Source organism: Brachyistius frenatus, unplaced genomic scaffold (genome assembly GCF_029030835.1).
Source record: "Brachyistius frenatus isolate BFR_SWC_R1_liver_20210118 unplaced genomic scaffold, ASM2903083v1 Contig_300, whole genome shotgun sequence".
NCBI lineage: Eukaryota > Metazoa > Chordata > Actinopteri > Embiotocidae > Brachyistius > Brachyistius frenatus.
In genome coordinates this window covers 353665-380727 of record NW_027210899.1, presented here as the reverse complement: position 1 = coordinate 380727, position 27063 = coordinate 353665, and the positions used below count along the sequence as shown (strand labels likewise).

General features: G+C 40.8%; 1 protein-coding gene across 2 annotated transcripts; it reads left to right on the top strand.

The window, feature by feature from the left end:
• Positions 1-2849: 2849 nt before the first annotated feature.
• Positions 2850-26842, top strand: LOC138635277 (TBC1 domain family member 8). Of its 2 annotated transcripts, XM_069722676.1 has the most exons (20): positions 2850-3176; positions 10823-10933; positions 11150-11268; positions 11435-11663; positions 12692-12932; positions 15356-15563; positions 17423-17620; positions 18606-18755; positions 19033-19183; positions 20706-20920; positions 21088-21205; positions 23057-23342; positions 23717-23858; positions 24130-24228; positions 24355-24423; positions 24544-24814; positions 24913-24978; positions 25069-25155; positions 25298-25407; positions 25649-26842. In XM_069722676.1, exons 1-20 carry the CDS (start codon positions 3050-3052, stop codon positions 26045-26047), a joined length of 3396 nt encoding a protein of 1131 aa, XP_069578777.1. In that variant the 5' UTR covers positions 2850-3049; the 3' UTR covers positions 26048-26842. The 2 variants fall into 2 exon arrangements, with proteins under 2 accessions (XP_069578777.1, XP_069578778.1); XM_069722677.1 differs by lacking the exons at positions 2850-3176; positions 10823-10933; positions 11150-11268 and having other exon boundaries at positions 11311-11677; positions 25649-26841.
• Positions 26843-27063: the final 221 nt, after the last annotated feature.

The following is a 27063-nucleotide window of genomic DNA, read 5'->3' as shown; positions in this document are numbered from 1 at the left end:
GAAACATTCTGAAACAGTTTAAAATAGTTTAAAACAGTCTGAAACATTCTGAAACAGTTTAAAACAGTTTGAAACATTCTGAAACAGTTTAAAATAGTTTAAAACAGTCTGAAACATTCTGAAACAGTTTAAAACAGTTTGAAACAGTTTGAAACAGTTTAAAACAGTTTGAAACAGTTTAAAACAGTTTGAAACATTCTGAAACAGTTTAAAACAGTTTAAACATTCTGAAACATTCTGAAACAGTTTAAAACAGTTTAAAACAGTCTGAAACAGTTTAAAACAGTTTAAAACAGTTTAAAACAGTTTGAAACATTCTGAAACAGTTTAAAATAGTTTAAAACAGTTTGAAACATTCTGAAACAGTTTAAAATAGTTTGAAACATTCTGAAACAGTTTAAAACAGTTTAAAACAGTCTGAAACAGTTTAAAATAGTTTAAAACATTCTGAAACAGTTTAAAACAGTTTAAAACTTTGAAACATTCTGAAACAGTTTAAAACAGTTTGAAACAAACAGTTTAAAACATTCTGAAACAGTTTAAAACAGTTTAAAACAGTCTGAAACATTCTGAAACATTCTGAAACAGTTTAAAACAGTTTAAAACATTCTGAAACATTCTGAAACAGTTTAAAATAGTTTGAAACATTCTGAAACAGTTTAAAACAGTTTGAAACATTCTGAAACAGTTTAAAACAGTTTAAAACAGTCTGAAACATTCTGAAACAGTTTAAAACAGTTTGAAACATTCTGAAACAGTTTAAAATAGTTTGAAACAGTTTGAAACATTCTGAAACATTCTGAAACAGTTTAAAACAGACTATGGAAAACAGTCCCCAAAACAGAGCTTTTTTGGGGGTTCACTTGACGTCTGCCAGCGGGGGACCTGCAAGTCTTCCTGCGCATCGTCAAAGTTAGACTGGCACTACAGGGAGGCAACACCTTATGATGTCATTGATTATGTTATAATTATTGTTACATACTTATCATTTATGTGATGCATCAGTATTTGTGACATTTTGCAGTTATCATATTTTTCAGATTCTGGTTAGCATGTCAGTAGGTACATGGGAATCTTTCCCATCTCCACCATTCACCCATGGTTTATGTTACATTATCACATGTGGTGGGAGCCATTTTTCACATGGACAAGATCAAATGTCAAAGTAGTTTTGACCAAATAGATCAATATTGATACTGCAATACTGATCCAATTTTGTATGGATGACAATTGAGGATGTCACTAAATATTTACACATTGGGATTTTTTTTAAAAAATTTTTTTAGCAATCTCATGACACAAGATATTTAAAAAAGCCACAACAGCAACATTACATAATGTCAAATCCCTGTAACACAAACACAAATGTGACATCATAGAATCCTATAATATATAAGGAATTGTGACATCATCAGTGACATTATAAATATTCTTGGAGAGTTTATAATTAAGACTCATTACGTACAAGAACTGTTTTAAAGTTTTTATTTAGTAAGAGATTTACTTATACTGTCAGTTATGTAGAAAGGTTAATATAGCTATATAAAGTAGACCATACAACGTGCCATTTGTGTTTGTGTGATAATGATCGTACAGAGCACCTGGACATAGTTGAACAACCAATGACAGAACCGCCAGTGATCTTTACCGGAACTGGCTGAAGCGAAAGTTGGTGAAATATGGAACAGAAGAAAACAAAATGAAGATCTCTCACTCTGTCCCTGTTTTTCAAGAACCACACACATACCATGTTTTCACAAAGATTTGAAAGAAAAAAAACAGACTTTGCAAATTTCTGTTTGTCCTGCTTCCTAGTGTAGAGGTTGATTTGTTCTGCTTTAGTCGCTTGGCTTCAAAACTATTTTGTTTTCAGAATGACGTTGTGGTCCAATTTTTGGGCAAATAGATGAACAAAACTTTGGTTGAAAATGAAATAAGAAGGACTTGTAGATGCTTACACTGAAAGTTTTAGAGAAGCGCTCTTGGCATGAACAAAAGCTATCCAAATTATTGCAACAAAAACCTTTCATTATCTTATTTGATCAAAACAACACAGAGGAGCTGTAATGAAAATCACAAATTTAAGTAACAATAAAAAGAAGATAAACTAAAACTTTTGTTCGAGCAGTTGCATGTTTGGATTTATTTTACTACCCGTATAGCCTACTTTTTACATGAGATTAGAAAACTGTAAATCTGGCATTCTAATAATTTTGAGATTAAAATTATTTAGCGCATCACGTGCTGCAGTCATTGTAAATCTTCTAATACAGCATTCTTTGGGAACTTCTGCTTATCCTTTTTTTTTTAATTGTTTTTTATTGAGTTTACTTTCAGTTTGTGATTTAAAAAATTCTACTCTTTTGAAGTTAGTGAAAGTAGAAGCAGAAGTTGCGCAGACGGTGCTTACTTGTTCCTCAAACTCAAACAGAAAAAAACAACCTTATTACAGTTTAGTTTAGCATTTCATTGCCATCCAACAGAAGGTTTTTTTTTTTTTTTTTAAATAACAATTATATTTACACACTAACAATTATCAAAGAGAAGATGGTCAATAGTCTGGAACAAGATTTGATATAATGTTTATAGCCTACTGCTATCATCATAGCCCTTCTATCAACAAAAACATACTAAGAGCTACATTTGCAACATCCTTTTAATTTCTTATTAGGTGTATACTAGGCTATAAAATAGACTGTACAATACTCAGATAGGCCTAATATTGCATTTTATTCATAAAGACACCTTCACTCTGACAAACTTCGGGATTCAGCTGCAGAGTGAGACATTCTCCTGCACAGACGATCTTCGTCTGGTGTGTACAGCTGCTGTAAATCGGGCGTGAGGGAGTAGACGTGAAGCGAGCAAGTCTGAAGCCTGCAGCTGTCTCGGGAGCGCAGGAAGATCATGGAGAACGCGGAAAACCCGCCGCTGTAGGATCGATCGGGCCGCTGCCGAGCCGCAGGACGGGCAGACAAAAGTTTCCTCACCGCCGCTGCAGACACCGAGACGGCGGAGCGCTTCCTCCGCTCCCTTCCTGCTGGAAGAAATGTGGCTGAAACCGGAGGAAGTTCTGCTGAAAAACGCTCTGAAGCTCTGGGTGACCGAGAGGAGCAACGACTTCTTCCTCCTGCAGAGGAGGAGAGGCCATGGGGAGCCAACGAGCAGGATCACAGGTAAACAAAAACAACCACAACACACACCAAAAATATAATAAAATAAACTATGGAGAGGCCAAAAGCAGCGTCAGGTTAACAGTGACAACCAGTTGTCAGGAAAACAAACAAAAACAGGAACAATACAAGAAAAAAAAAGACAGCAGGCAGGAGCACAGGTAAACAAACAAGTGTGTATCCTGAATGGGGGGTGGGGGACTATCCCAGATTACACCGGATTACACAGATAACTAGAACAGTTCAATCAAAATTCAGGGAAAACCCGGATTATTGTGGTCACGGGGTTCACAGGAAAACCCCTTTACCACATACCTGAACTGCACTGTCTGTGTTACTATGGCAATTGATGCCCTGAAGCTAACCCTAAAACCAGGTTAACTCAACACTTAATTTGGCCTGAAACCGTTTTTTTAGGGTCCAGATCTTAATTTTGGAATTTAACTTTGTGAGCAGACTGATTTCCATAAAGTCTTCAACGATCCTTTGAGTCATCGCTACATGTTCTACCTTCCTACAAAGACAAATGTGTCACAGCAGGTCTCAAAAACCAGATTAGGAGGGCAGGTTGGATCTCTGACACATCTCACTGGGGCACGGAGAGGCAGTCTGAAGTGGACTGAACACTTCAGGGGAGCCGAAACTCAAAGAAAACAGAAGAACCTCACAGCCAAACTTGTCCTAATTTATTACTCTGGCTCCTCTTTTGTCTAAGTGACAGAAGATGTATTTGTAGCAGGTAAAATTAATAATTATTTCAGTAATTTTGCAAGATTCATCTCTGGTTGTTGCTCTGTCTTGTGTTTTAGATCTTTGTAAACTCAATATCTCTGTGGGATTTTTTTTGGCCTCTGTCATACAAAACAAGTCACTTAATACTCAATATTTGATATGTAGATTAAAGTTATAGAAGTCATTCTTACTATTGTTCATGGTGTTTAACTGCTAATTAACTAATTCAAAATTAATTCATAAAGAATATAAAAATAGACAGTAGTTCTGTTCTCTATTAAAGATAATGTAAACCACAGCTCGACTGAAACTGGATTTTTGGGGGCCGATATTTAGTGAGTAAAATAAATATACAATATTGATATACAGGGTGAAACGTGACTAACAAACACTTGACAAAAAGTATTGGACGCAGGATATTTTTCGGTTTAATCTTTAAACGTTATTGTCCAAAAATGGCACAAGTGCGCTGAAACAATGAGGAAGTGTAATAATTTGAACTTTAAATAGAAAGAAAAAACACAAATAGACCATTTTTAAATCACCTGTAGCCTACCTAAGCATTTTTTTCTGCACTGTTTCATTGTGGATTTTGCATATTGTGTTGTATACACTATGCTGCATTTTAATATTTGTATGTTTGTACAGCCGCTACCTTGGTGAGGTCTCCCTTGTAAACAGATTTTTGACCCTAAATGTAAAATAAGTAATAAGATCCTAATGGGCTAATATGTCAGTTGGAATCCAACATGAGCTGCAGCAATCCTGGAATAAAACATGCAATAAAAACTGTACAGTAATAAAAACAGGCATAAAAAACTACGAATATCAAGAAGAGTATTGTTGTGCTTGCTCAGGAGACAGAGACACCATAAATACCACGAGGTCACTGTTCAGACACACTTTGGCCTGTCTCTCGTCGTACTTTGAAAAATCCCCAAACAGAAGTCAGTTTGAATCCGCGCTTTGTCCACGTCTGGAGGACTGAGCTCTCACTGTAACTTCCTGTCGGAGAATAACAGGCATCCTCGTGTTGAGGGATTCTCGTTGTGTTGAAGGTTGTGAAAACGCTGTGTTCAGACTTCAACGTTTCACCAGCTTCTGTTCCTGTATTTTAGTGGTTATTATCACATATTTCTGACTGTGTGTTTGCTGCAGCTGTTGCCTGTCTGACTGCTTCTCACTGCTGGGATTCACAATGTGGCATGTTTTCTGTTTCCTCTATTTGTCTTCCTCTCAGTGGTTTTGGATCTGTTCGACGGGCTTTTTACTGCCACACCGCTCAGTAATTCTCAGGGATGAGTGACGTTTTATTACAATAAACAAGCCAAAGAGTCCGTACCGCGTCTCCTTGCAACTCTTCCTTCTTCCCTGTGGACAAACCCGGCCAGAGTTCTTGTCATAAAAGAGAATAGTAGGAACTTCCTGTGACGTGGGTTTTACTTTGTGTTTGTTTCTGCTGTTTCCATAGCAAGAGGAGGTGAAAGGTCAAGTCCTGCTGTCATGTCATATAACATTAACTAATGATCACTTTAGTATTCCTGCCACACAAACGCAGAAAACGGCACAGGGCAGGTTTGACTTCTTTTTCGTTTCCAGCTATGAAGAAGAAAGGAAAAACTGGAAGTCAGTGTGGTCTCAGAGCTGTGGAAACACACTCTCTCGCTCCTATCACACCCGTGATGACATACTTTCTGCAGGATTTCTGAGAAGGGCTGGGCAACTAAACATCTGCAGCCGATCAGTCTCTTCACACCACTGTTTGTTTTTACACTTTTCTCTATAAAACCAAAGTATCTTGTCTTTAAATGTTTCTGCATTTGGATTTATTTAACACTCTGACATACAGCACCACAAATCAAAGACATAAAGACAATTAATCGTGATGCATTCAAGAGCAAACAGACGTTTTGCTTCTCTCTGAACCTCCAGTGTGTGACCAAAGGTGCTGATTCATTTTGACTCACTTCACTTTTTCTGGAAGGTTTATCAGTATAAAACCCTTTCTGGAGGTTGGGGGTGACAGACGGATGGTTTTCTGCGTTGCCAAGCTGCCTGGTTAGCAGCTCCAGGCAGCTCCACTTCGATGTGGGTTCACATTTGGCCGAGAGTCGAGTTGTCTGCTGATCTTCACACTTGCTCCACCAATATGGGCTTTAACAGGCCTGATAGAACTGGGTTGGTGATAGATGGTATTTTATGCTGATACATGACCCTGAAACTGATTATTATGATGGTATAAACAAAAACAAAAAATCTGTAAGTTTGGAAAAAATACTTGCAGGGTCAGTTGTTTTGTTTTTTTGGCAGTGAGGCAGTTTCACAGCCGCTTTTATAGGCTGACGAGCCTGAAGCAGTTAAATCATATACTCGGCCTCCAGTGTGAGAGTGGGGTGACACGGATTCCTCTTCTGTGCATGTGTTTACTGTTTTTGAGTATGTGTACCAGGAGAAGGATAAAGATCTGACTGCCCTCATGTTCAGTCATAACTTCGAGATGCAGGGTTGTACTGTGGTGTGGCAGGCTGGGCTGGGCAAAATTGTTTACTAGATTAAAGTAAAGCTGAGTGACAGACTTCAAATTCACTGGTATTGTTAATAAGTCACTATTTCTTTTCTGGGCTGTTACCTAACTGGTAAGAAACTGCATTCAAGTACAGTCCTAACCTTTGATTTGAAAAAAATCCTTAGTAAAATGTTGACCTGAAGATCTTTGTAGAGGTTAAAAAAGGAACAAACTGATTCTTAATTGGACCACCGTAACAGTATGTCGACCTGCCTTCAAGCTCTGAACCAGCCAATAGCAGCCCTCCACAGGAGATGTGTCATGGCTATATTACAGAACCATACACACCTTTTCATGATTAGAGCTACTCATAATTCACTGTATCCAAGGTTTGAATGCTGATATAGTGAGCCATGTAATTTATAGTTTATCTAGAATAATATTTATGAACATTTTTAAACAAGTTAGAGAAGAAGTTGAAAATCATTTGTTGTATAGAGGTTGTTTGTTAATTACATTACATTTAGCTGATGCGACTTACAACACACCAATGGTACATCATCAGGAGCAATTTAGGGTTCAGGGTCTTGCTCAGGGACATTTGGGCATGTGAACAGGAGGAGCTGGGGATTGAACCACCAACCTTCCGATTAGTGTGCAACCCACTCTACCGTCTGAGCCACAGCCTCCCTCTCACAGCCTCATTCAATCTGTGTTTAATTGTTGATGTTTCACCAGGGCAGGGGAATATGGACAAAATCAAATATCACAATATTTGACATGCAGTTATACTGTAGAAATAATCACTATTGGTATTTTCTGAAAATGTTTATATAATGAGTTTTTATTAAATAATTATCAGTAATGTCGATATAATGACTAAGTGGGTAAAGGCAAATAATAGAACAGCTACTACAGACTAGTTAGTTCAGAAAATGACATCAGCCTTTAAAACCAGGAAAAGACATTTGTGTGGGTGTTCACTTTGATTAAATTATCATTACCATATAAAGAAAGCGTCAGTGGTTACCCCTATTTGAGACCTCTGGAGTTCCTTTAAATAATTTGGGACTGTAAATTAGATACTTATTATTCTTATTTTACAGTGATTTTTTCCCCTCAGTGGTGTGGTCATACTGTGTACAGTGCTCCAAGTCTTTACACCGGTTAAACTCAAAGACAAGCAGTGAGTAAAAATGATGGTGGAAGTTTGGATGGTGGTTAAACCATCAAATGTTTGTGATAGTCATGTCATAAGGATGAACATTTAAAATCAGCTGAGAGAGTCAACGGTTTTTTGACTTTACAGTCCTTAATGTGGACAAATGGATCTGTTCTTTCAAAGAGGAAAATGTCAAATCAAAGCATCACCACGAGAGGAGTTATAGGAGAAGCATGATGCAGATTAGTGATGGTTCAGGAAGATGAAATCCTGATGACAGGAGCCATTTTGAGACCCAGAGCCTCAGGCCGTCAACAGTTTGTGGATTTGTGTGTTCTTTGTCTGGTTTTTTGTTTGCCTGATGGTTCAAATGCATGAAGTCATTTAACAGGATCGGTGTTTCGGGGGACAATTTTAGTCTTGTGAACATCTGTAGCTGTAGAGACTCATGCTGGATTTCAGCATTAAAACATAACTGATTGACTGTTTTATTTTGTCCACTGAAGAGACAGGAGTCATTACCTGCCTGATTACATACTGAGGTCCTTCTGCTTTTAAATGAGACTAATCTAAACTATAATAAGGTTGGATCTGTCCTCCCTGCAGTGTTGGCTCCCTGCCTGGAGAACCTGTTTTTGCTGCTCTGTATTTATACGTTTATGTCTTTGCGTGAGGCCAATCTACATGTTTTCCCAGCAAGTTTCTATTGCTTGTAAATGTTGCAACACTTTGCGTATGGCCAACATCTCAGATAACTATGGTCTCATCTTTATCTAAGGCATATTTAATGATAACATCTTTTTAATTGTATATATACTATAGTTGCAGTTGAATTAGTTTACCTCAGGAAGGGATGTTGAATGACTACTACTGTTTTACTGAGTGATATTATGGAATCATAAGATTAATATTTAAATCTGCTTCAGCTGTGTTGCACAACATGCAGGCAGCATATACAGTGGGTACGGAAAGTATTCAGACCCCTTTACATTTTTCACTCTTTGTTTCATTGCAGCCATTTGCTAAAATCAAAAAAGTTCATTTTATTTCTCATTAATGTACACTCAGCACCCCATCTTGACAGAAAAAAACAGAAATGTAGAAATTTGTGCAAATTTATTAAAAAAAGAAAAACTGAAATATCACATGGTCATAAGTATTCAGACCCTTTGCTGTGACACTCATATTTAACTCACATGCTGTCCATTTCTTCTGATCCTCCTTGAGATGGTTCTACTCCTTCATTGGAGTCCAGCTGTGTTTAATTAAACTGATTGGACTTGATTAGGAAAGGCACACACCTGTCTATATAAGACCTTACAGCTCACAGTGCATGTCAGAGCAAATGAGAATCATGAGGTCGAAGGAACTGTCCAAGGAGCTCAGAGACAGAATTGTGGCAAGGCACAGATCTGGCCAAGGTTACAAAATAATTTCTGCAGCACTCAAGGTTCCTAAGAGCACAGTGGCCTCCATAATCCTTAAATGGAAGAAGTTTGGGACGACCAGAACTCTTCCTAGACCTGGCCGTCCAGCCAAATGGAGCAATCGTGGGAGAAGAGCCTTGGTGAGAGAGGTAAAGAAGAACCCAAAGATCACTGTGGCTGAGCTCCAGAGATGCAGTAGGGAGATGGGAGAAAGTTCCACAAAGTCAACGATCACTGCAGCCCTCCACCAGTCGGGGCTTTATGGCAGAGTGGCCCGACGGAAGCCTCTCCTCAGTGCAAGACATATGAAAGCCCGCATAGAGTTTGCCAAAAAACACATGAAGGACTCCCAGACTATGAGAAATAAGATTCTCTGGTCTGATGAGACCAAGATTGAACTTTTTGGTGTTAATTCTAAGTGGTATGTGTGGAGAAAACCAGGCACTGCTCATCACCTGCCCAATACAATCCCAACAGTGAAACATGGTGGTGGCAGCATCATGCTATGGGGGTGTTTTTCAGCTGCAGGGACAGGACGACCGGTTGCAATTGAAGGAAAGATGAATGCGGCCAAGTACAGAGATATCCTGGAAGAAAACCTCTTCCAGAGTGCTCTGGACCTCAGACTGGGCCGAAGTTTCACCTTCCAACAAGACAATGACCCTAAGCACACAGCTAAAATAACAAAGGAGTGGCTTCGGAACAACTCTGTGACCATTCTTGACTGGCCCAGCCAGAGCCCTGACCTAAACCCAATTGAGCATCTCTGGAGAGACCTGAAAATGGCTGTCCACCAACGTTCACCATCCAACCTGACAGAACTGGAGAGGATCTGCAAGGAAGAATGGCAGAGGATCCCCAAATCCAGGTGTGAAAAGCTTGTTGCATCATTCCCAAGAAGACTCATGGCTGTACTAGCTCAAAAGGGTGCTTCTACTCAATACTGAGCAAAGGGTCTGAATACTTATGACCATGTGATATTTCAGTTTTTCTTTTTTAATAAATTTGCACAAATTTCTACATGTCTGTTGTTTTCTGTCAAGATGGGGTGCTGAGTGTACATTAATGAGACATAAAATGAACTTTTTTGATTTTAGCAAATGGCTGCAATGAAACAAAGAGTGAAAAATGTAAAGGGGTCTGAATACTTTCCGTACCCACTGTATGTGTCAGTTTGTAACTGTGTATTAAATTGTTCTTTCACTGCTGTAAAATCAGGTTTTTAACCATGTTAAAATGTCCAAGTGGTGCTTTTTATATCCTACAAGACATGTCATGAGTGAAATAACCAGTAAATATGTAAAAAAAAAAATGGATTCAGACACTCAGGGTTTTCAGCTCAAGCTGGAGCTGCTCAAGCAGAACGCTGGATGAAGATAAAGGCAGGAACTATTTGCATACTCATAGATCCGCATGCATGCACAGAATGAAAGCAAAGGTGTAGAGTTACATGAAAGCCACTCTAAAGCATTAGGGTATTTTTTATCTTGTAAAAAAACATCTAAATGTTTAATTGGGATGAATAGAGATACGCGTTTGGTTTCATCGATGGCAGGAGGGGAAAGACAAGAGGCAGTTTATTGTGTTGTCAAAAAATAAAGATACCTCTCTGCCCATTGTTGGCCCATTTTCAGTCCAATATACCCAGAGTGAGTTGTAATGATTTCTTAAGAGCATTCAGACATAAAATAATGGACAATTTACCATGCTCTGACTGGATAAAACCAATAGAAATATGGCTGCTTCCTGAGCTCTGTCTCTGGGATATGTTGGCATAATTTCAACTGATTGACACTGATTCTGTGTTTTGTCGTCTCCGCAGGTCTCCTGGTGGGGGCGCTGGACACGATGCTGGACTCCAATGCCAGGGTCACACCTTTCCGCATCCTCCTCCAGGTTCCCGGCTCCCAGATCAGCTGGGTCATCGCCAGTGGTGAGAGGAGCCCTCATGTCTCCACCTCCCTGCTGCCTCTTTTTTGGGGTTTCTTTTATCAGTTCATCTCAAATATGTAGTTGTTTTTGTCTGCGTACTTCTTTTATCGTCCTGATTCGCCCGGGAAGTTTTCCATGTGTACTGTACCCTCAGCTGACTCATTAAATGGGTCCCAGCTGGTAAATTCCCTCCCTGTCCTGTCTTTGTGCTCACCAGGGGCTGCCATTGAGGAGGTGAACAAGCACTGGGATTGGCTGGTCCACAACCTGCTTCACTCTCTGTCTGTGTTTGAGAACAAGCAGGATGTTGCCAGCTTTGTCAAAGGAAAAGTCAAGGTCTGAAACGTGCTGGCATGAATACTCAGAGGAGAGTTTTAGATTTTGACAAAGATTTTCTTGTAGATACAAAAAGGGTTTGAGGCATATGTGGGTTCAAAGTAAAGCATCGGCCTCACTGTAGTCATTGTGATGTCGATGAACACTGAAATTCTTGGCTTTGTAGGGTCTTATTGCAGAAGAGGTCCGGGGTCGTCAGGCCGCCCAGGAGGAGGATCCGGAGAAGTTCAGGGAGGTGCTGCTGAAGTTCGAGCTGCACTTTGGCCTCCCTCCATCGGAGAAGCTGGTGACCTACTACTCCTGCTGCTGCTGGAAGGGCCGGGTGCCTCGGCAGGGCTTCCTCTACCTCAGCATCAACCACATGGCCTTCTACTCCTTCCTGCTGGGGAAGGAAGGTCTGTACACCAAAGTGAGGGCTCTGATTTTCAAAGCCAAAGATCGAATGCCAACTCGGTTACTTAGTGATCCACCACAGTTTATTTGAGTGTATACTCTAAATATATATTTCAATCTAAATTTACAAACCCATGCTTGTGTTTTACTTGTGTTTCAAATCAAAAATAATTCTACTCCCCTGAAAATCTCTGTTTTGAGTAGCAGATACTCATTATAAAATGTTTTGATAGTACAACATCAGGTACATCAACATAGTTTACATCGGGACCTGAGGTACACACTGGTATGTGCACATTTCTGATTTCATTATGGACTTGAGGAGAGAGTGCATGTTAAATTTTGAGTCAATTTTTTTAGGAACAGAAAGAATTCACAGGGTGCCAAATCCAGTTAGTGGGTGTGGAGGGAGCAACGATTGTGTTATTGTAGGTCAGAAATTTTCATGTTGGAAAACCCCAGTGCACCACAGTTCAGTTCGTGCGTCCAAATGTTTTCCATCATTCACCACAGAACGTCACAGTAGAACTCAGTATAGAGCAGGCTTCTCCAACCGTTTTTCCTCTGAGAGCTACTTCGATAAAAGTGTCCAAGAGCTACTCATGTTTAGTAACATTTACTCATAGCCAAGCAACATTACCTCGCCTGGCTCACTGCTTTATTGCTACAGACTTTCTGAAACATTGTAAGGGTCTCTGTTGCCGATTTCCAGAGTTTGGTGTGCGCTCTCTACTCAAGTTCATGGTGAAATTGCAAATGTGCACATGCCACTGGTCACAAAAACATGGGTAGCTCAGGTGCGGATGTTGATCAAGTGATGTAACTTAAAATATGTACTCACGAAGGTTATTGCTTCCTTTTGCTCATCAAGGACAGTCCTGGAACTGTTTGATCACATGTTGTTTTTGAAAGAATTGCTTCAAATCTGCGAGGAAACAACCGCAAAGTAGTTCACAGGTCAAGTAGTCTCTGAGACATACAGTCTGTCTCAAAAAAACTCAAATATTTTACTCTCCTCTTTGTTCACCAGTCAAGTTTGTGATTCCCTGGGCGGAGGTAACGCGTTTGGAGCGGGTCTCCACCGGTCTCATGACGGAGGAAATCCGGGTCAACACACGACAGCGGCAGAGGGAGTTCTCCATGTTCCTGAACCTGGACGAGGCCTTCGGGGTCATAGGTCAGCTGGCTGACATTGCCCTGAGGCGGCTGCTGGACAGCGAAGGCCTGGAGCTGGACCGAGTGCTGCAGCAGCCCGCACGCATCACCAAGAGGTCAGTGCTAGTGTCTGTTACCAGAATGAGCTGACTGCGTCACCTTGGTGTAACCTCTCCTGTTTGTTTCAGCTGGTTTCAGTTCACATTTCAAGTTACTTCACAAATACTTGTCTAATTTGATGATGCAGGAATGTAAAGAGTGAAAAAAGAGAGGTGTTCAAGCCCTGGCTCCTTTCTTGACTTCAATAGTATCCATCACAGTAGAAAGTGTGTGTCTGACGCAGCGCCCCCTCAAGTTGGAACGGTCCAAAGCTTTGATAAGCAGTTTGGAGAAAGCATACTGGCAGCTTGAGATTGTGTTTCAAATCACATACTTCCCCTGAGGACACTCACTTATAATACTCTTACATGTTCGGACTCTTACTTGTGTAGCACTTGAATTTCAACACGATAGTCTCAAATCACACACTGCTGTACTGCACTTACCGGAAAATAACATTTGAATGCATCACCTGCCCATATATCTGCTGGTTTTAATTATTTTTACGCAGAAATGAATGTGTTTTTGTGCCCTCTGTTTAACACACACAATCCAACAGCAGAAGCACGTTTGTGAGGTGTTCAGCTGCAGCTTCCTCAGACGCCTTAATTTAATAATTCTTTATGTTGGTGGTCCCTTTTTTTCTTCTCCGTAGCAAAGATGGCGACCGTGGAGGGTGAAAAGTTTTCACTATTTCAAACTAAATATTTGGTCTGTTTTGAGTGCATCATCTGGGCATTGTAGTCCACTGCATGTTTCCATACTTGTCATTGTGAACGCACTTATGCACTCAAAATAGTGAGTGAAAGTATGTAAGCATGCCATTTTGGAACACAGACACATTTTTGATTTACTGTGTTGTACGGCGCTGTACATATGTTTTTTTTGTAGAGGATTTTGAAACAAACCGGACTTGCCTTCATTACACAAATAACACTACGCCACACAGTGTCCTCCTCTGATGCCACAATGTTACCCACGGTTATCTATTTCTGTCTATGTAAAGACCTCAAAAAACCAAACAGGAAGTTGAGTTAAAAGTAAACTGCCTGAACTGCAGTAAAGTAAAGTTACTGCTGAGACTCTCTCGTCTTCAGTTACAACTCGTCTTCTTTCCTTTTCCTTGCTTATTGGCTGACTTGCATCAACGCAACCTAAAAGAGAAAAAAATGTACTTAGTAGACTGAAACTTCCTGTAAACAAAGTTTGTGCTGAACACAAATTAGTTGTGCCCTTTGAGAAATTACCCTGAAACTAGAAAATTACCTCCTGTCATGTGTTGGATCTTGTGTTTAGTGATCTTCCTTTTGTGCAGGAAATTAGGACATTTGGGTCACAGTGAAGAGGAAAAACAAACAAATATCCATGTTTAAAGTTGAATTCATCCCCGCAGGGTTCAAAGCAGACTTTGGCTGCTCTCTCATAGCCCGGAGGTAAACCACACACACTCCCCCCACTCTGCCTCATAGCCAACCATATGTGCACAATCCATATGTAACTACAAAAAAGACCTCACTTCTCAAAGTTGGCAAAGAATTGAGTCATGCATTTCTAGGACAGCAGAATGATCTCAAGCTGGATTTCTTGTGTTCACTGGACACACTGCAGCTCTCAGGTCCATTTTTTTGAGGCTCTACGAGCCAGATGGAGAAGCTTTAAAGTGTTAGATGACTGAACTAGAAACCCTTGTTCTGTACATAAAAATGACCAGTTGCATGTGGTGGCTGGAAGACAAGGCCATGTTACATCTCCTTTTTGCTTGTATTTGTTGTGAATTTGTTGCCACAATCTTGGACTCTAGATTGAATGTCACACTTCAGCCTTTCCCAAAACTTGAGCACTTGTTCAGTTCAGGCGGTGCTCTGCAAACATTTTTATAGCAACGGCTGCTTCATACATACTTCCTCATCAGTGCCTCACTTAAAGCCTGACCCATCGCCATTACTTTCTGTATAGTTTTTGCTGTTACCACTCTTTCCAGGACTCCAACCACATCCTCAAGTGCTGAGATTTTAATATTGTTGATTTTGCTACACTTTAAATGTTCATGTTTGAGTTTGTTCATTCTTGTCGTGCCCCTTAAACAGCAGAGCCTTGTATCTATTTATCAGAAATGTACAGTACAATCCCTAATGTAAGTGCCTAACCTGCCTGTGAGCACAAGTAAAGTGCTGAATCACAGAAACAAAATGGTTTCTCAGCCAGAAGTGATGTGTTTTATTTTCCTTTTCAGTAGTTTTTAGCTAAAGTGAATGAGACGAATCCATTTCAATGCAGCTCTATACATTGTCTGAGTGAGCCTGAAGTTTCACTGATGGGAATATGTCTGTGTCTGTTTGTTTTGTTTCCTAATGACCATCAATTCCATCCAAACCTCTTCTTTAAGCTGCCTCCTCTGAGTGTCTTCACCTGACTCCTCCTCCCATCCTCCTCTCTGCAGGATCCTGGAGGAACAGGCCCTGAGGGAGTACGTCCTGGCTCTGTTTCGGCTCCCGCGCGGTGAAAAACTCTTCGAGGTGGCGTCCTGCTCGGTGTGGACACCGCACACCCGCTGCCACACAGCCGGGACTCTCTACACCACCGACAGCTATCTGTGCTTCTCCAGCCGAGAGGAAGGCAGCTGCATCCTCCTCGTCCCCCTCTCAGAGGTACAGTGCACCTGCCGTCAGACATATTAGGACGTTAATGTAGTCAGTGAAGGAATAGACCAGGTTTATGGCAAACTGTTGGCCATCTGGTAAATACACACATGATCTCTATAAAGTTGTAACCATAGGACATAAAACGTACTCCCTGACCACCTAACAGAAAAGCTACTGGTGCATTTAGGTCGTTTTCATCAGGTACAAAAAATGACACTCATGTATGTACATTTTAAATGGATCATAAAATGATAATGAATTAACATGTTGAACAGTAATCCAGGTCAAATGTACTGTACTGTATATACAGCAATATGATTTTTATTTATTTATAATTTAAAGGCCTACAGGAAGTAACGGAAAATTACAAAACCATCAGCACATTGGTCCATGTTCATGTGAAACAGTTATCAGTGAGTGAATATAAAGGGATATTTCCTGGTCTCTCGTCTGACTTAGAACTCATCTACCAATAAAACCAGTGACTTTTTAAAAATCTAGACTAATATATCGGCCAGTCAGTTTTATCGGACGATATTGGCCTATGACAGATATAACGGTATCTGCTCGGGCGACCAGCCTCCACCAGACTAAATGTGGGACAAAGAGTATGTTTATGTGGAACAATGTGGGACATGTGCCAATACTGACATTTTTTGACATCTATCCAAGTTAAAACTTAAAAATACACGATAGATAATGCATGACCTCTGAGGTCAGTGTCTTCCGTAATGGAAAGGTATCTTTAGGGGAGTTTTCCTGTGTTTACTCTGCCAGGTGCTGGTTAAAGAGTGACCCATGGACTGCTTTCATGTGGTTAATAAAGTTGACATGCAAACACATTACATTGCAGAAGGTAATGAAGACAATACCTCATCTTCCTGCATTAAAAATACATCATTGTCCTGCATGAGTTAATCAATACGTAGCAGCGTTTAGGATTTTCAGTAAGGAAATGTGGGGTGTAAATAATGAGACAAAGCTCTCAATTAAATATATCATTTCGGGGGAAATTCTTTAGCTCTTTGCTAAGAATTGTAAATTCTGGCTTTATTCTTGGCCCATGTGACTATGTATGATCATCATCCAGCTGGTTAGTCCACTGATGAACCGTGAGGATTATCACATACTTTTCTTCCCTCCAACTCTGTGCTCTCATCCTCTATTTCCTCTGCTTTTCTATTGATGCATTGTCTGTAGAAAAGTCTAATCACTTCCACCCACCTAATCTGTTACGGTGAGTAATGAGTTATTTCCTGCTCCTCTGGATTCTCTTTAGCCTCTATTGTCTCTTTCGGTCCTGCACATTTCCTGTAGAGCTGGAAACTGCTTTTAATATTTTGTAGAAACACAAAACAAAATATTGTTGGGATTTTGGTCATGTAGCTTTTATTCTAAAAATATAATAATTTGTCTCTGCCATTAATAAAAGCAGTATACTGAGCAACTGTGATCAAGCAGGGTTTTTTTGTTAAAGTTTGTATTTCAAATTTTTTGTATAATTTGTAAATATGTAGGTATTACGTAAAATATTATATACAAATATTAATATAGCTGATTTTGCCACTGTTGCCTAAATATAATGGCAAAAGTTAGGTTAAGTTGCAGGTTTATTTCTTATTCAGACTGTTTATGTTGCTGAACTGAGTGGAAAAATTAATTTGATGTAAACAAAGATTATTGATTGTGCGACTATGATTTAACACCTTTTTTTTTTTTTTTTTAGTAACTTGAGTTCAGTAGAGTCTCTATTATCTCCAGTTTTTGCTTGGTTTTTTCCCTCTAAATCCATTTTCATCTGCAGAAACAGAGCTACTTTTCCGGTATTAACTGACTGTGTGTTTGGATGTCTTGTTTCTCATCAGGTGTTGTCCATAGAAAAAGCAGAGAGCACCAGCCCGCTGCCCAACCCCGTCATCGTGAGCCTTCGCACTAAAAAGGCCTTCCAGCTGATCGAGCTGCAGGACAGAAACGAGCTGGTGGAGAGCCTGAACTCCCGACTCCGAGCTCTGCAGTGGAAACAGTCCATGTTCCGCAGCAAGAAAAATGGCAGGAGGAGTGTGGTAAGTTTATTAATTTAAATTTCCATCTGCTTAATGTGAATTTCACTGAGAAATCCCAGAACTGATTTTTCTAGTAGAGTACGCTGATTGGACACAGAGGGGTCTTAGTCTCAATGGCCAAGTGGTTAGGGAACATACCATCAGCAGTGAGTCCGGTTTAATTCCCGTCCGGCTGAATCTTTACTGCATGTCATTCCTTCTGCTCTCTTTCTCTACATCTTCTGTCTGTCTGCACGCTCTGAGTAAAAGCAAAAATGCATCTTTTTTAGGCGTGCAACCTGTCATTTATGTGGGGTGAGGTTTAGTTTAGATTTACACGATGGCAGTTTGAGTAGATCAGACCAGATAACATCTTTAACATTTACTGCACAAGAACACTTTGTTTGTTTAAAGAGGCGAATAAGAACAAAGCTCCAGCTGTTTACAGCGTGAATAACTAGCAAAATGATTAACATAGAAGTTTGTGAGCAAAAATTAGCAATATAAGGACATAGGTCATAAATGAGACTGAATAAATGACCTTTCAAATAACATCTGATGCAAAGTCAGATGGTATTTCATTATCACCACATCCAGTTTGTGAGTTTCAGTGAGAGTGGAGACACTTTTTACTGATCTCCAATAATGATAAATCTAAAATTTCCATCTAATTTAAACCGCCACATATGTTGCTGGTAAGTCTTCTGTTATATGATAGACAGAACAGCTGCAAGTGCTTTTTAGCTCTGACTATTTTTGCATGGATGTGATGCTAATGAAGATATTTCTTGACTCTCAGTCTCAGAGGGGGTCATATCACAGCTGTATATGTTTAGTTAAGTTCTGCTAGTATTTGTGCTTATTTTACATGTAATTTAAATGTCAGTTTTTTATATAACAGGAAATATGAGCCTGATTATGAAAAACTGTAAATAAAGTCAAGCTTTTAATGTTAAATTATAGAACATTTTCATCAAGAAACTCATTTTTGTCATATTTTCCTCAGAGCTCCCCAACACCCTACTACACTTTCTACTATGACACTGGTTACTCTGATGAAGAGGAGATGGAGGAGCAGGTCCTGCGTAACACTGTCAACAGTGAAGCTCTCATGACGGCCTTCCACCAAAACAAACCAGGAACCAATAGCAACAAGGTGGGTGGATTCTCATGGTTCAGCTTTCTCTTTCAAAATTGAATGAATTACCAAATTAAATGAGCATCAGTTCAGAGGCCACAGTCACCTTTTAAAAGGCGGTTAATCCATAATAATGAAAACGGTTTTATCGAACTCAAGTGTTGCCTTGCCATAGTTTTGAATTTTGTTTCTTAAAGAAGGATGAGAGAAAGACAATATCCACCAGTTGGATGTAGTTCATGAGCTGGAATCAAGTGTTTCACAGTTTGTCTGTGACCCTGCGTGTCGGTGTCAGAGCGTGGAGCAGGTGAAGGAGCAGCTGTGGGAGGATCACTTCTCCGAGTTCGGCCGCGGCGTCCACATGTTTCGCACAGAGAAGATCCAAAGGCTGGTTGCCATGGGGATACCAGATTCACTGCGAGGGGAGCTGTGGATGACACTTTCGGGTAAGAGAAGAGATATTGACTAAACTTACACGGTTAACTTAGACAGGGCTTTATGGTTGACACTTGGATTTAGGATTATGGGTTGGCACACTAACTGATAATATTCTGTATCACTGCAACAATGTGAGCTGATATTATAGTTTTTTAAAAATATTTCATATAAAAGTCACGAGCACAAAATGGGGAATCAAAACCTCTTTATATAGTAGCTCCTCTGTAATTATGACTGAGACCCTGCTGTGTGGTGGGTGATCGACTTGGTGTGACTGTAGGCCAAAATAGACACTGTGTGGTCTTAAATGTCAGCAGATAGACCGGTGTGTGTGTGTGTGTGTGTGTGTGTGTGTGTGTGTGTGTGTGTGTGTGTGTGTGTGTGTGTGTGTGTGTGTGTGTGTGTGTGTGTGTGTGTGTGTGTGTGTGATAGAGCACAGCTCATGCTTCACATCCTCTTCTCTCCATCTGCTCTGCCTCCTACGACGGCACCTTTTCAGTCAAAGACCAATCTGCTGGATGTTATTTTGGTTTCTGGTCTGTTCCTCTGCTCAGTCTCACTTCCTTGTGTTAAACGGTCACCGTCTGCCATTAAGGAGAAATAATCAGTCAGTATCTTTGTTATGTTTACAGACTATTCTGCTTTTCCACCCTTTTGTTTTTGAGGTGATGGGGGTTGGACACAAATATTTTTGATCAGTAATGTTAATCTAATTTAACAAACTTTAGTTACTTTAAAATAGAGAATGACCTCTTTCCTACTTGGGGAAAAAACTCAACATGGAGTGGCTGGATTTTGCTATGTGAAATCAGGTACTTCCCCTCAGGGCAGGTGATGTTTATTACACTGCACATGATGCAGTCCTGTATGTCCACATGATGTCCTGATGATCACTTGTGCAAGCATCAGGACTTCTTTGGTCAATAAGTGTCACTTAAAGAAGGCGGGGTCTGTGGTGGTTCGAGCATTGTACTTTTGTTTCATTTTTAGCCGAGCGGGAAAAAAAAAACTTCGGTGTCATTACTGTTGTGCAACCGCCTGAATATATTAATTTTACTTATCAGTCAGCGATTCTTCAATTCACAATCATCTGTCCCTTATTTGAATCAATTATGCTTCACAATAAAATACAAATGAATTGTCTCCAGGCCAATTTCAGATGGCTGTGATCTTTGGGCCCTGAGGATCCACTGCATGAAAAACAGACACCAATCTGTCGTAGAAATCATTACATGGGCTCAGGAACACTTCCAAATTGTTGATAATGATCTAACTCATTTGTCTTACCACCCAGGCAGCCACGTGTTTCTCTTTATATGAGTTCAATATGACAATCAATTAAAGAAGCTTGAAAATGGTACATAATCAACAACTGTAAATAATTCATCTTCTCTGTTTTTTTTTAATTTTTTTTTTTTTTTAAAACTATGTCAGGATGAACTAAAAGAGATGGGTGTTTGTGGGAGGTAAGCCATCCTCTGCTAGCAACACTTTCTAATTTGTAAGTATCCCTACCTGTGGTGTGTGCAGACGCGTCCTCCGAGCTAGAGTCCCACCAGGGCTACTACACCGGCCTGGTTCAGAAGTCAATGGGCCACAGCAACCTGGCCACAGAAGAGATTGAGCGGGACCTGCACCGGTCTCTGCCGGACCATCCGGCTTTCCAAAACCCCACCGGCATCGCTGCACTCAGGCGTGTCCTCACTGCGTACGCTCACCGCAACCCAAAGATCGGATACTGTCAGGTAAAAATGTTTAAACAGTATGAGAGCACATAGATACTAGTGGAAATGCAACATTAGCAGTTGCACTGGTAGTTGAAGATTAAAAGAGGAGAATGACGTTTATTGGCTGTATCCTCTGATCTTTGCGTGTATTTTATGTCGTACTGTCCTCACGTCTCCCTGTCTAGTCGATGAACATCCTGGCGTCGGTGCTGCTGCTCTATGCCAAAGAAGAAGCAGCTTTTTGGCTGCTGGTGGCTGTTTGTGAGAGGATGCTGCCCGACTACTTCAACCGCAGGGTCATAGGTGAGAGGCCTGAAGTCAAGAAATCAAGAGTGGTGACACCTTTTTTTTAAGTTTCATTTCCTCATCCTCCACTTAAAGTAGCTTCTCCTGTTTTTAAAGCACATGGGTCATGATTGTGCTGTTGTCATATCGTCACCAAACAACTCTTATTTCTGGCCTCTAAAATAAGGGCTTATTTCCTGTGTCTGTAAAGCTGTTTTATTTTTGACATGTAAAGTGCATTTGAAACAATTTCCTCTTCCTTGTGATGTCCAGATGTTTGTGGGCGTCTTTCATCTTTGAAATAGTAGTGATTGTGTTCTGGAGAATCTGTATGTGGGCACTTAAAGACAAGTGGAGTTGTTTTTGTTTTTATCTTTTTTATTAGTGTTAACACTTTCCTTATTTGTGACCCAAGAGAGACAAAAACAATGCTGAATTTATCCTGCTGATAACCTGTCTGTGTAGCTCCCTGAATAAGGATGTGCATCACTGTTAGTCATTTTTGTCTGACATTATAGTTCTATAGCAAAGCATATAAGCATTATCGTGTGGCTACACAGTCAAACTCAAAACACATTGCAGTTACAAAAGAACATACAGCAAGCAAATGAAAAAATAAACAACTACATCAATGTTAAAGAAAGGGATAGGATAATATGGTACCATAAGGTTTTTAAGATATGATAGATGTTGGTCATTAAGGGGCTTTGTAAGTAATAAAAAGGATTTGAACCCTCGTGTTGTCCTCGGGTCAAAATGACCCGCAGCTGTGTTCAACCAAGTTCTATTTTATTTCTATATTTTTATATTTTTTGGGGATCATTGGTCATCATTCTTTAAAGAAACCCTCGCAGCCTCCTTGTCACCAATGATCCCCCAAAAATATGAAAATAAAATAGAACTTGGTTGAACACAGCTGCGGGTCATTTTGGCCAGAGGACAACACGAGGGTTAAATTCCTGATTTTACTGGAAGCCGATGAAAAGAAGCTGATATGGGAGAAATATGATCTGTCATGATAAACCTTTTCAGTACTCCTGCTGCAGCATTTTGGCTCAGCTGTGGGATTATTAGAGTTATTTGGATAAAAAGGAATTGCAATAGTCCAGCCTGGAAGTAACAAATGCACGACTAGTTTTACAGCATCACTCTGACAGAGGATGTTCCTGATTTTGGCGATATTGCGCAGGTGAAAGAAGGCAGTCTTAGAGACTTGCTTTATGTATGAGTTAAGGGACATATCATGGTAAAAAAAACAACTTCAAGGTTCCTCACAGTAGCACTGGAGACCAAGGGAATGCATTCCAGAGTAACTATATGGTTGGATAAAGAGTTTCTTAGTTGTTTAGAGCCAAATACCAGAACTTCAGTTTTGTCTGATTTTAGCAGTCAGTACCTCTCTGTGCCTTTACGGTTTTATTGATATTATTAGAATGATGAATTCTCATCAGCGTTACCTATTTTACAGCAGACACTAGTTGCTCAGCAAAGATATATAATCCTGTTATGTGACAATCATTGTGTAGGGTCCATTCAGAACAACACTCAGACTGAATGTTTAGATCTTGCTCCCATCTAGTGGTCAAAACCATGAAAAGCAACTAAAAAGTAAAATGCATACACTCATCTGCAAACTATCTAAAGCAAAACAGTAAAGTAGCAAAAGTTGACATCACGTCTGGTCAGATGACTCATTTTGTTTGAATATTTCTTTGATCAGTCAGTTCCTCGTTGTGATCAAAGTACTTTTAAAACTATATTTAATTAGGAAGAAGAAAGAGTATGTTTTGGTATGACACTTGACAGACACGACACAAACACACCTCTGCACGCCCGATGCCCATTTGACTCCACAACTCCACCCTGCAGGAGCTCAGGTGGACCAGTCGGTGTTCGAGGAGCTGATCAGGGAGCGTCTGCCCGAGCTGGCCGAACACGTCCCGGACCTCTCCACCCTGTCCTCCGTCTCCCTCTCCTGGTTCCTCACCCTCTTCCTCAGCGTGCTGCCCTTCCGCAGCGCCATCTGCGTGGTCGACTCCTTCTTCTTCCACGGAATCAAAGCCATCTTCCAGCTGGGTCTGGCCGTGCTGGAGGCCAACGCCGCACAGCTCTGTGCCAGCACAGACGACGGACAGGCACTCATGATTCTCACAAGGTAGACTGCTGTGTTAATGTCGGACAGCATCTTGAAAGACAGTTAACTAAAACTCTTGCACACGTAACACAAATCTTTGTACAACATTTCTGGATGCAGTTGATTTACATGAATGAATTACTTCCTTGTTAATGTATCACGTATGTAAAAAAAAAATAGTTTTCTAAGAAGGTCTTTTGCGTCCAGTGTGATATTCCGTTTTCTTAAGGCATGTAATATTTACAGATCAGCTCTCTACTATCAATTGAATGTAAGCGGCTCAGCCAATCAGAGAGGAGCAGATGTGATTGCTTATATATTTGAAAGTGACTGTAAATGTCATGTTTGAACTACGTGACTTGAACAGACTGTGAACCCTCTGCTCTGCTCTGCAGTTTTCTAGACCAGGTTGGAAGTGAGGAGTCGTCCCGTGCTCCGTCCTCCCCGCCTGCTACAGAGGAGAACAGCTTCAGCGACGCTGATAGTCCTGCTGCGGGACACACAAATATCACCAACCTCATCAACCAGTCCTATGAGGTGAGACACCCACAAATATGATGCTGTTTGGGGCCTTTAATTAATAGTTTTCTGGACATTTTATGTGTCGATTTAATATTTTATAGCAAATATTTTACTCTAAAAGCAATAATACATGACTTATGACTAATTGAGGTGGTCAAGCTTGGCTAATTCATGTAAATTTGGCTGAACTGACCCTTTAAGCCCCATACATTCTTCATTAGTCATGTTGCCTTCGATTTGCCTTCGATTTCTCGTGATTCTCTGATATTTGTGTTTCTCCCGTCAGAAATTCGGAGACCTGACGGTGCGGCAGATCGAGAGGCTTCGCTGTCGACACAGAATCCGAGTGCTGCAGGCTCATGAAGACACCATCAAAGAAAACGCTGTGAGAAAATAAAACACCTTTAAAACTGATTAAAGTTTAAGTTGACCAGTTTTGGATCGTGTTGTATGCCCTGCTCACAACAATGTATAACTTTAGACGGTCACCTTCCTCTGTGTGTCTGTGCAGTTGAGAGTGGTGACTCCAGAAGTTTCCATCTCTCCAGAGAACTTGGCTGATATCTATGACCTTTTCAAGGTACCTCTTCATGCCTCTTTATTGTCTGTCTTCATTGTCAGACAAGTTCATGTGTAAAAGGAAATGTAAATAATCTTTCTTGTTAATAATTTTTTAATATGTTTCTCCTCCGTCCCGCAGACGGAGCACTTCATCAGTCTGTACTGGGGTGACAGCAGCTCTGCAGCAGCAGCCGAGGCGGCGGCGTGGCAGTACGGGGACTCGGGTCGCTCCTTCGTGGAGCGGCAGTATCGGCTGGACCGACCGCAGTTTAAAAGCCTGTACGGGCTGCTGGCGCCGTGGCCCGGCGGCACCAACCAGCACACTGACACCGTGGCCAACCGCACCTTCACCCTGCTGGACCAGGACCGAGACAACCTGGTCACCTTCAGAGAGTTTGCCAGCTGGCTGGGTAGGAGGAGGGAGGACCGAACGTCCAATACTCTTCATTGTTTTAAATTAAAAAAAAATGCAAATAAGAGCTAACTGTGCCCTCCTTATGTGTTTCAGACACTTTGTACTGTGAAGATCTGAATGAGAAAATAAGGCTTCTGTACCGACTTCACATCCCTCCAGGTTATTCAGTCTGTTAACACAATGAAAGTAAGTCTCAAGCTGCAGACGAGGCAGCAGTTGATTAACTTCACCGTGTGTTTACGTCCGCAGCTCTGACAGAAAGTGAGGATGACCCCTCTCTGATGAAGAGCCCTCTGGTGTCCACAAACAGACCTCTCTATGTAAATCTGCCCTCTGGTCAGTCCAAACACACTTTGATTCATCAGCTATGATCGATTGGCTCAACACAACATATACCGAGTGTTGATATGAATGTATAAAATAATTTGAGGGTTTTTTGGGGTCCGGTTGAAGTAGATCTGTGCCACTGTTGTTCCAGATGATGAAGGTGAAGTGAAAAACTACCAGGAGCAGCTGAAGCAGATGTTGCAGGATTTGGCCAAAGAGAAGGAGAAAGATGTGGAGAAGCCGCTGCCACTCATGAACCAGGTACTGAAAACTAGAAAAAGGTCCGAGACTGTTCCTGTTGTGAACACAGTGCAGCGGTGACCTGCATGGAGCGGGGGGAAGTAATAACTCTAATGAAGGCATACCAACGATGATGTGATCAGTGTTGGTTAACTGTTCCAGGGCTTGTTTTGGGGTATACGTTTGTATAATATACAAAAAAATGGAATTACATAATTTGATGAAACACTGATATAAATGCTCTTCGTCTCTTCCTCTCCAGCGGGAGTTCATCCAGTTCTGTAAAACGCTCTACAGCATGTTCCACAGCGACCCGGAGGAGAACGACCTCTTCCAAGCCATTGCCAAGGTAACCAGCCTCGTGCTGCAGATTGGCGAGGCCAGCCACAAGGGCCATAGCTCGGGGTCAGAGGTCACCAGCCAAGAGGAGTTCAAAGCAGCAAAAGCCACCCAGGCGACCGCCGAAGGCGAAGGGAGCTCGACGGCGGAGAGCGAGTGGACGGTGAGCTACGCTCAGATCCTGGCGTCGCTGCTGACCGAACAGGTGCTGGTGACCTTCTTCGAGAAGCCGGTGGATCTGTCGGTAACAATGACCGAGGCTAAGGAGAATCAGTACCACCAGCGGGCGGGTTTGCTCACGGTGCAGCAAGGAAGGAGCTGACTTCAGTGTGAACGGAGCACTCGGAGCCACAGCACAAGCCAAATGAAGAAAAACCACACTAATATTATCATCTGACAGAATGTGACACAACGCAGCAGCTTCAGAATCAGAAGTTAAAGAGCCTCAACAGTATCTGTGACATTCACCATGCAGACAGCATGATGCGACTGCAGCGCTGCAGACAGACTGCCAGGACGACACCGACTCCTCACCGTCTCTAACCTGTAACTGACAACAGAAAGACTTTGAGACAAAAACTGTGCCGACACTCAGCAGCTGTCCATCTAAAGGTCGACTCACTGGTATCATTAGGAATATCAAATTATATTTTGGATTTAGTGCTACGGGCTTTTTTTACGGATGCCTGTAGTTAAACTGTTATGGGCAAATAATCGTTCTAATAAGGTGGTCTTTATATGTTTAAAGGTAATAAAAGGTAAATAAATCACACTTTTATAATTCAGTTCTAAGCTTTTGATCTCATACACTCACTCCTTTTCCAGAAGGTTGCCTTATTACAAAGTTTTATCAGGAAACCTTACAAACAACAGTTAAGGACAAATCTAGCATGCGATGAGCGTTCTTTTTTTTCTATTAATTGTATTACTTATTTTTCTTTAATACCAAATGTTTCATATACACGTACCTCGATAAATGATATTTGTAAACCTATTTAGAATTATTGGAAAATAATAAATTATAAAGTTGACACTGCTGGAACTTCTTTTAAATAAAAGATACTGCAGAAAGAAATCACTTGTTTTCTCTTCTAGAAAAGTAAAACTAGGCAAAGAGTCAGAATGATTTTCTTGAATTATTCTGCCTAATATTTGTGGGTGTTTTAAAGCTGCTTACCATTTGGAAATGTGTTCTTTTGCCTGTGCAGCTACAGCAGCCAGGTTTCTGGCTCTGGAACTACAAAGATGAATTCCCCTCTGAAACAAGACCACGAGAGTAAAACCACGTTAATATCTCTGAATATGGTGTTGAAATCTGGGGTCTGGTTCACAGAAACA

Bases quoted from the DNA above. Each gene is read 5' to 3' on its own strand.
- LOC138635277 (XM_069722676.1), top strand. From the start codon at position 3,050: ATGTGGCTGAAACCGGAGGAAGTTCTGCTGAAAAACGCTCTGAAGCTC. The intron at 11,269-11,434 runs GTCTGAAACGTG...TTGGCTTTGTAG, and splicing joins TTGTCAAAGGAAAAGTCAAG to GGTCTTATTGCAGAAGAGGT. The intron at 25,408-25,648 runs GTACTGAAAACT...CTTCCTCTCCAG, and splicing joins CGCTGCCACTCATGAACCAG to CGGGAGTTCATCCAGTTCTG.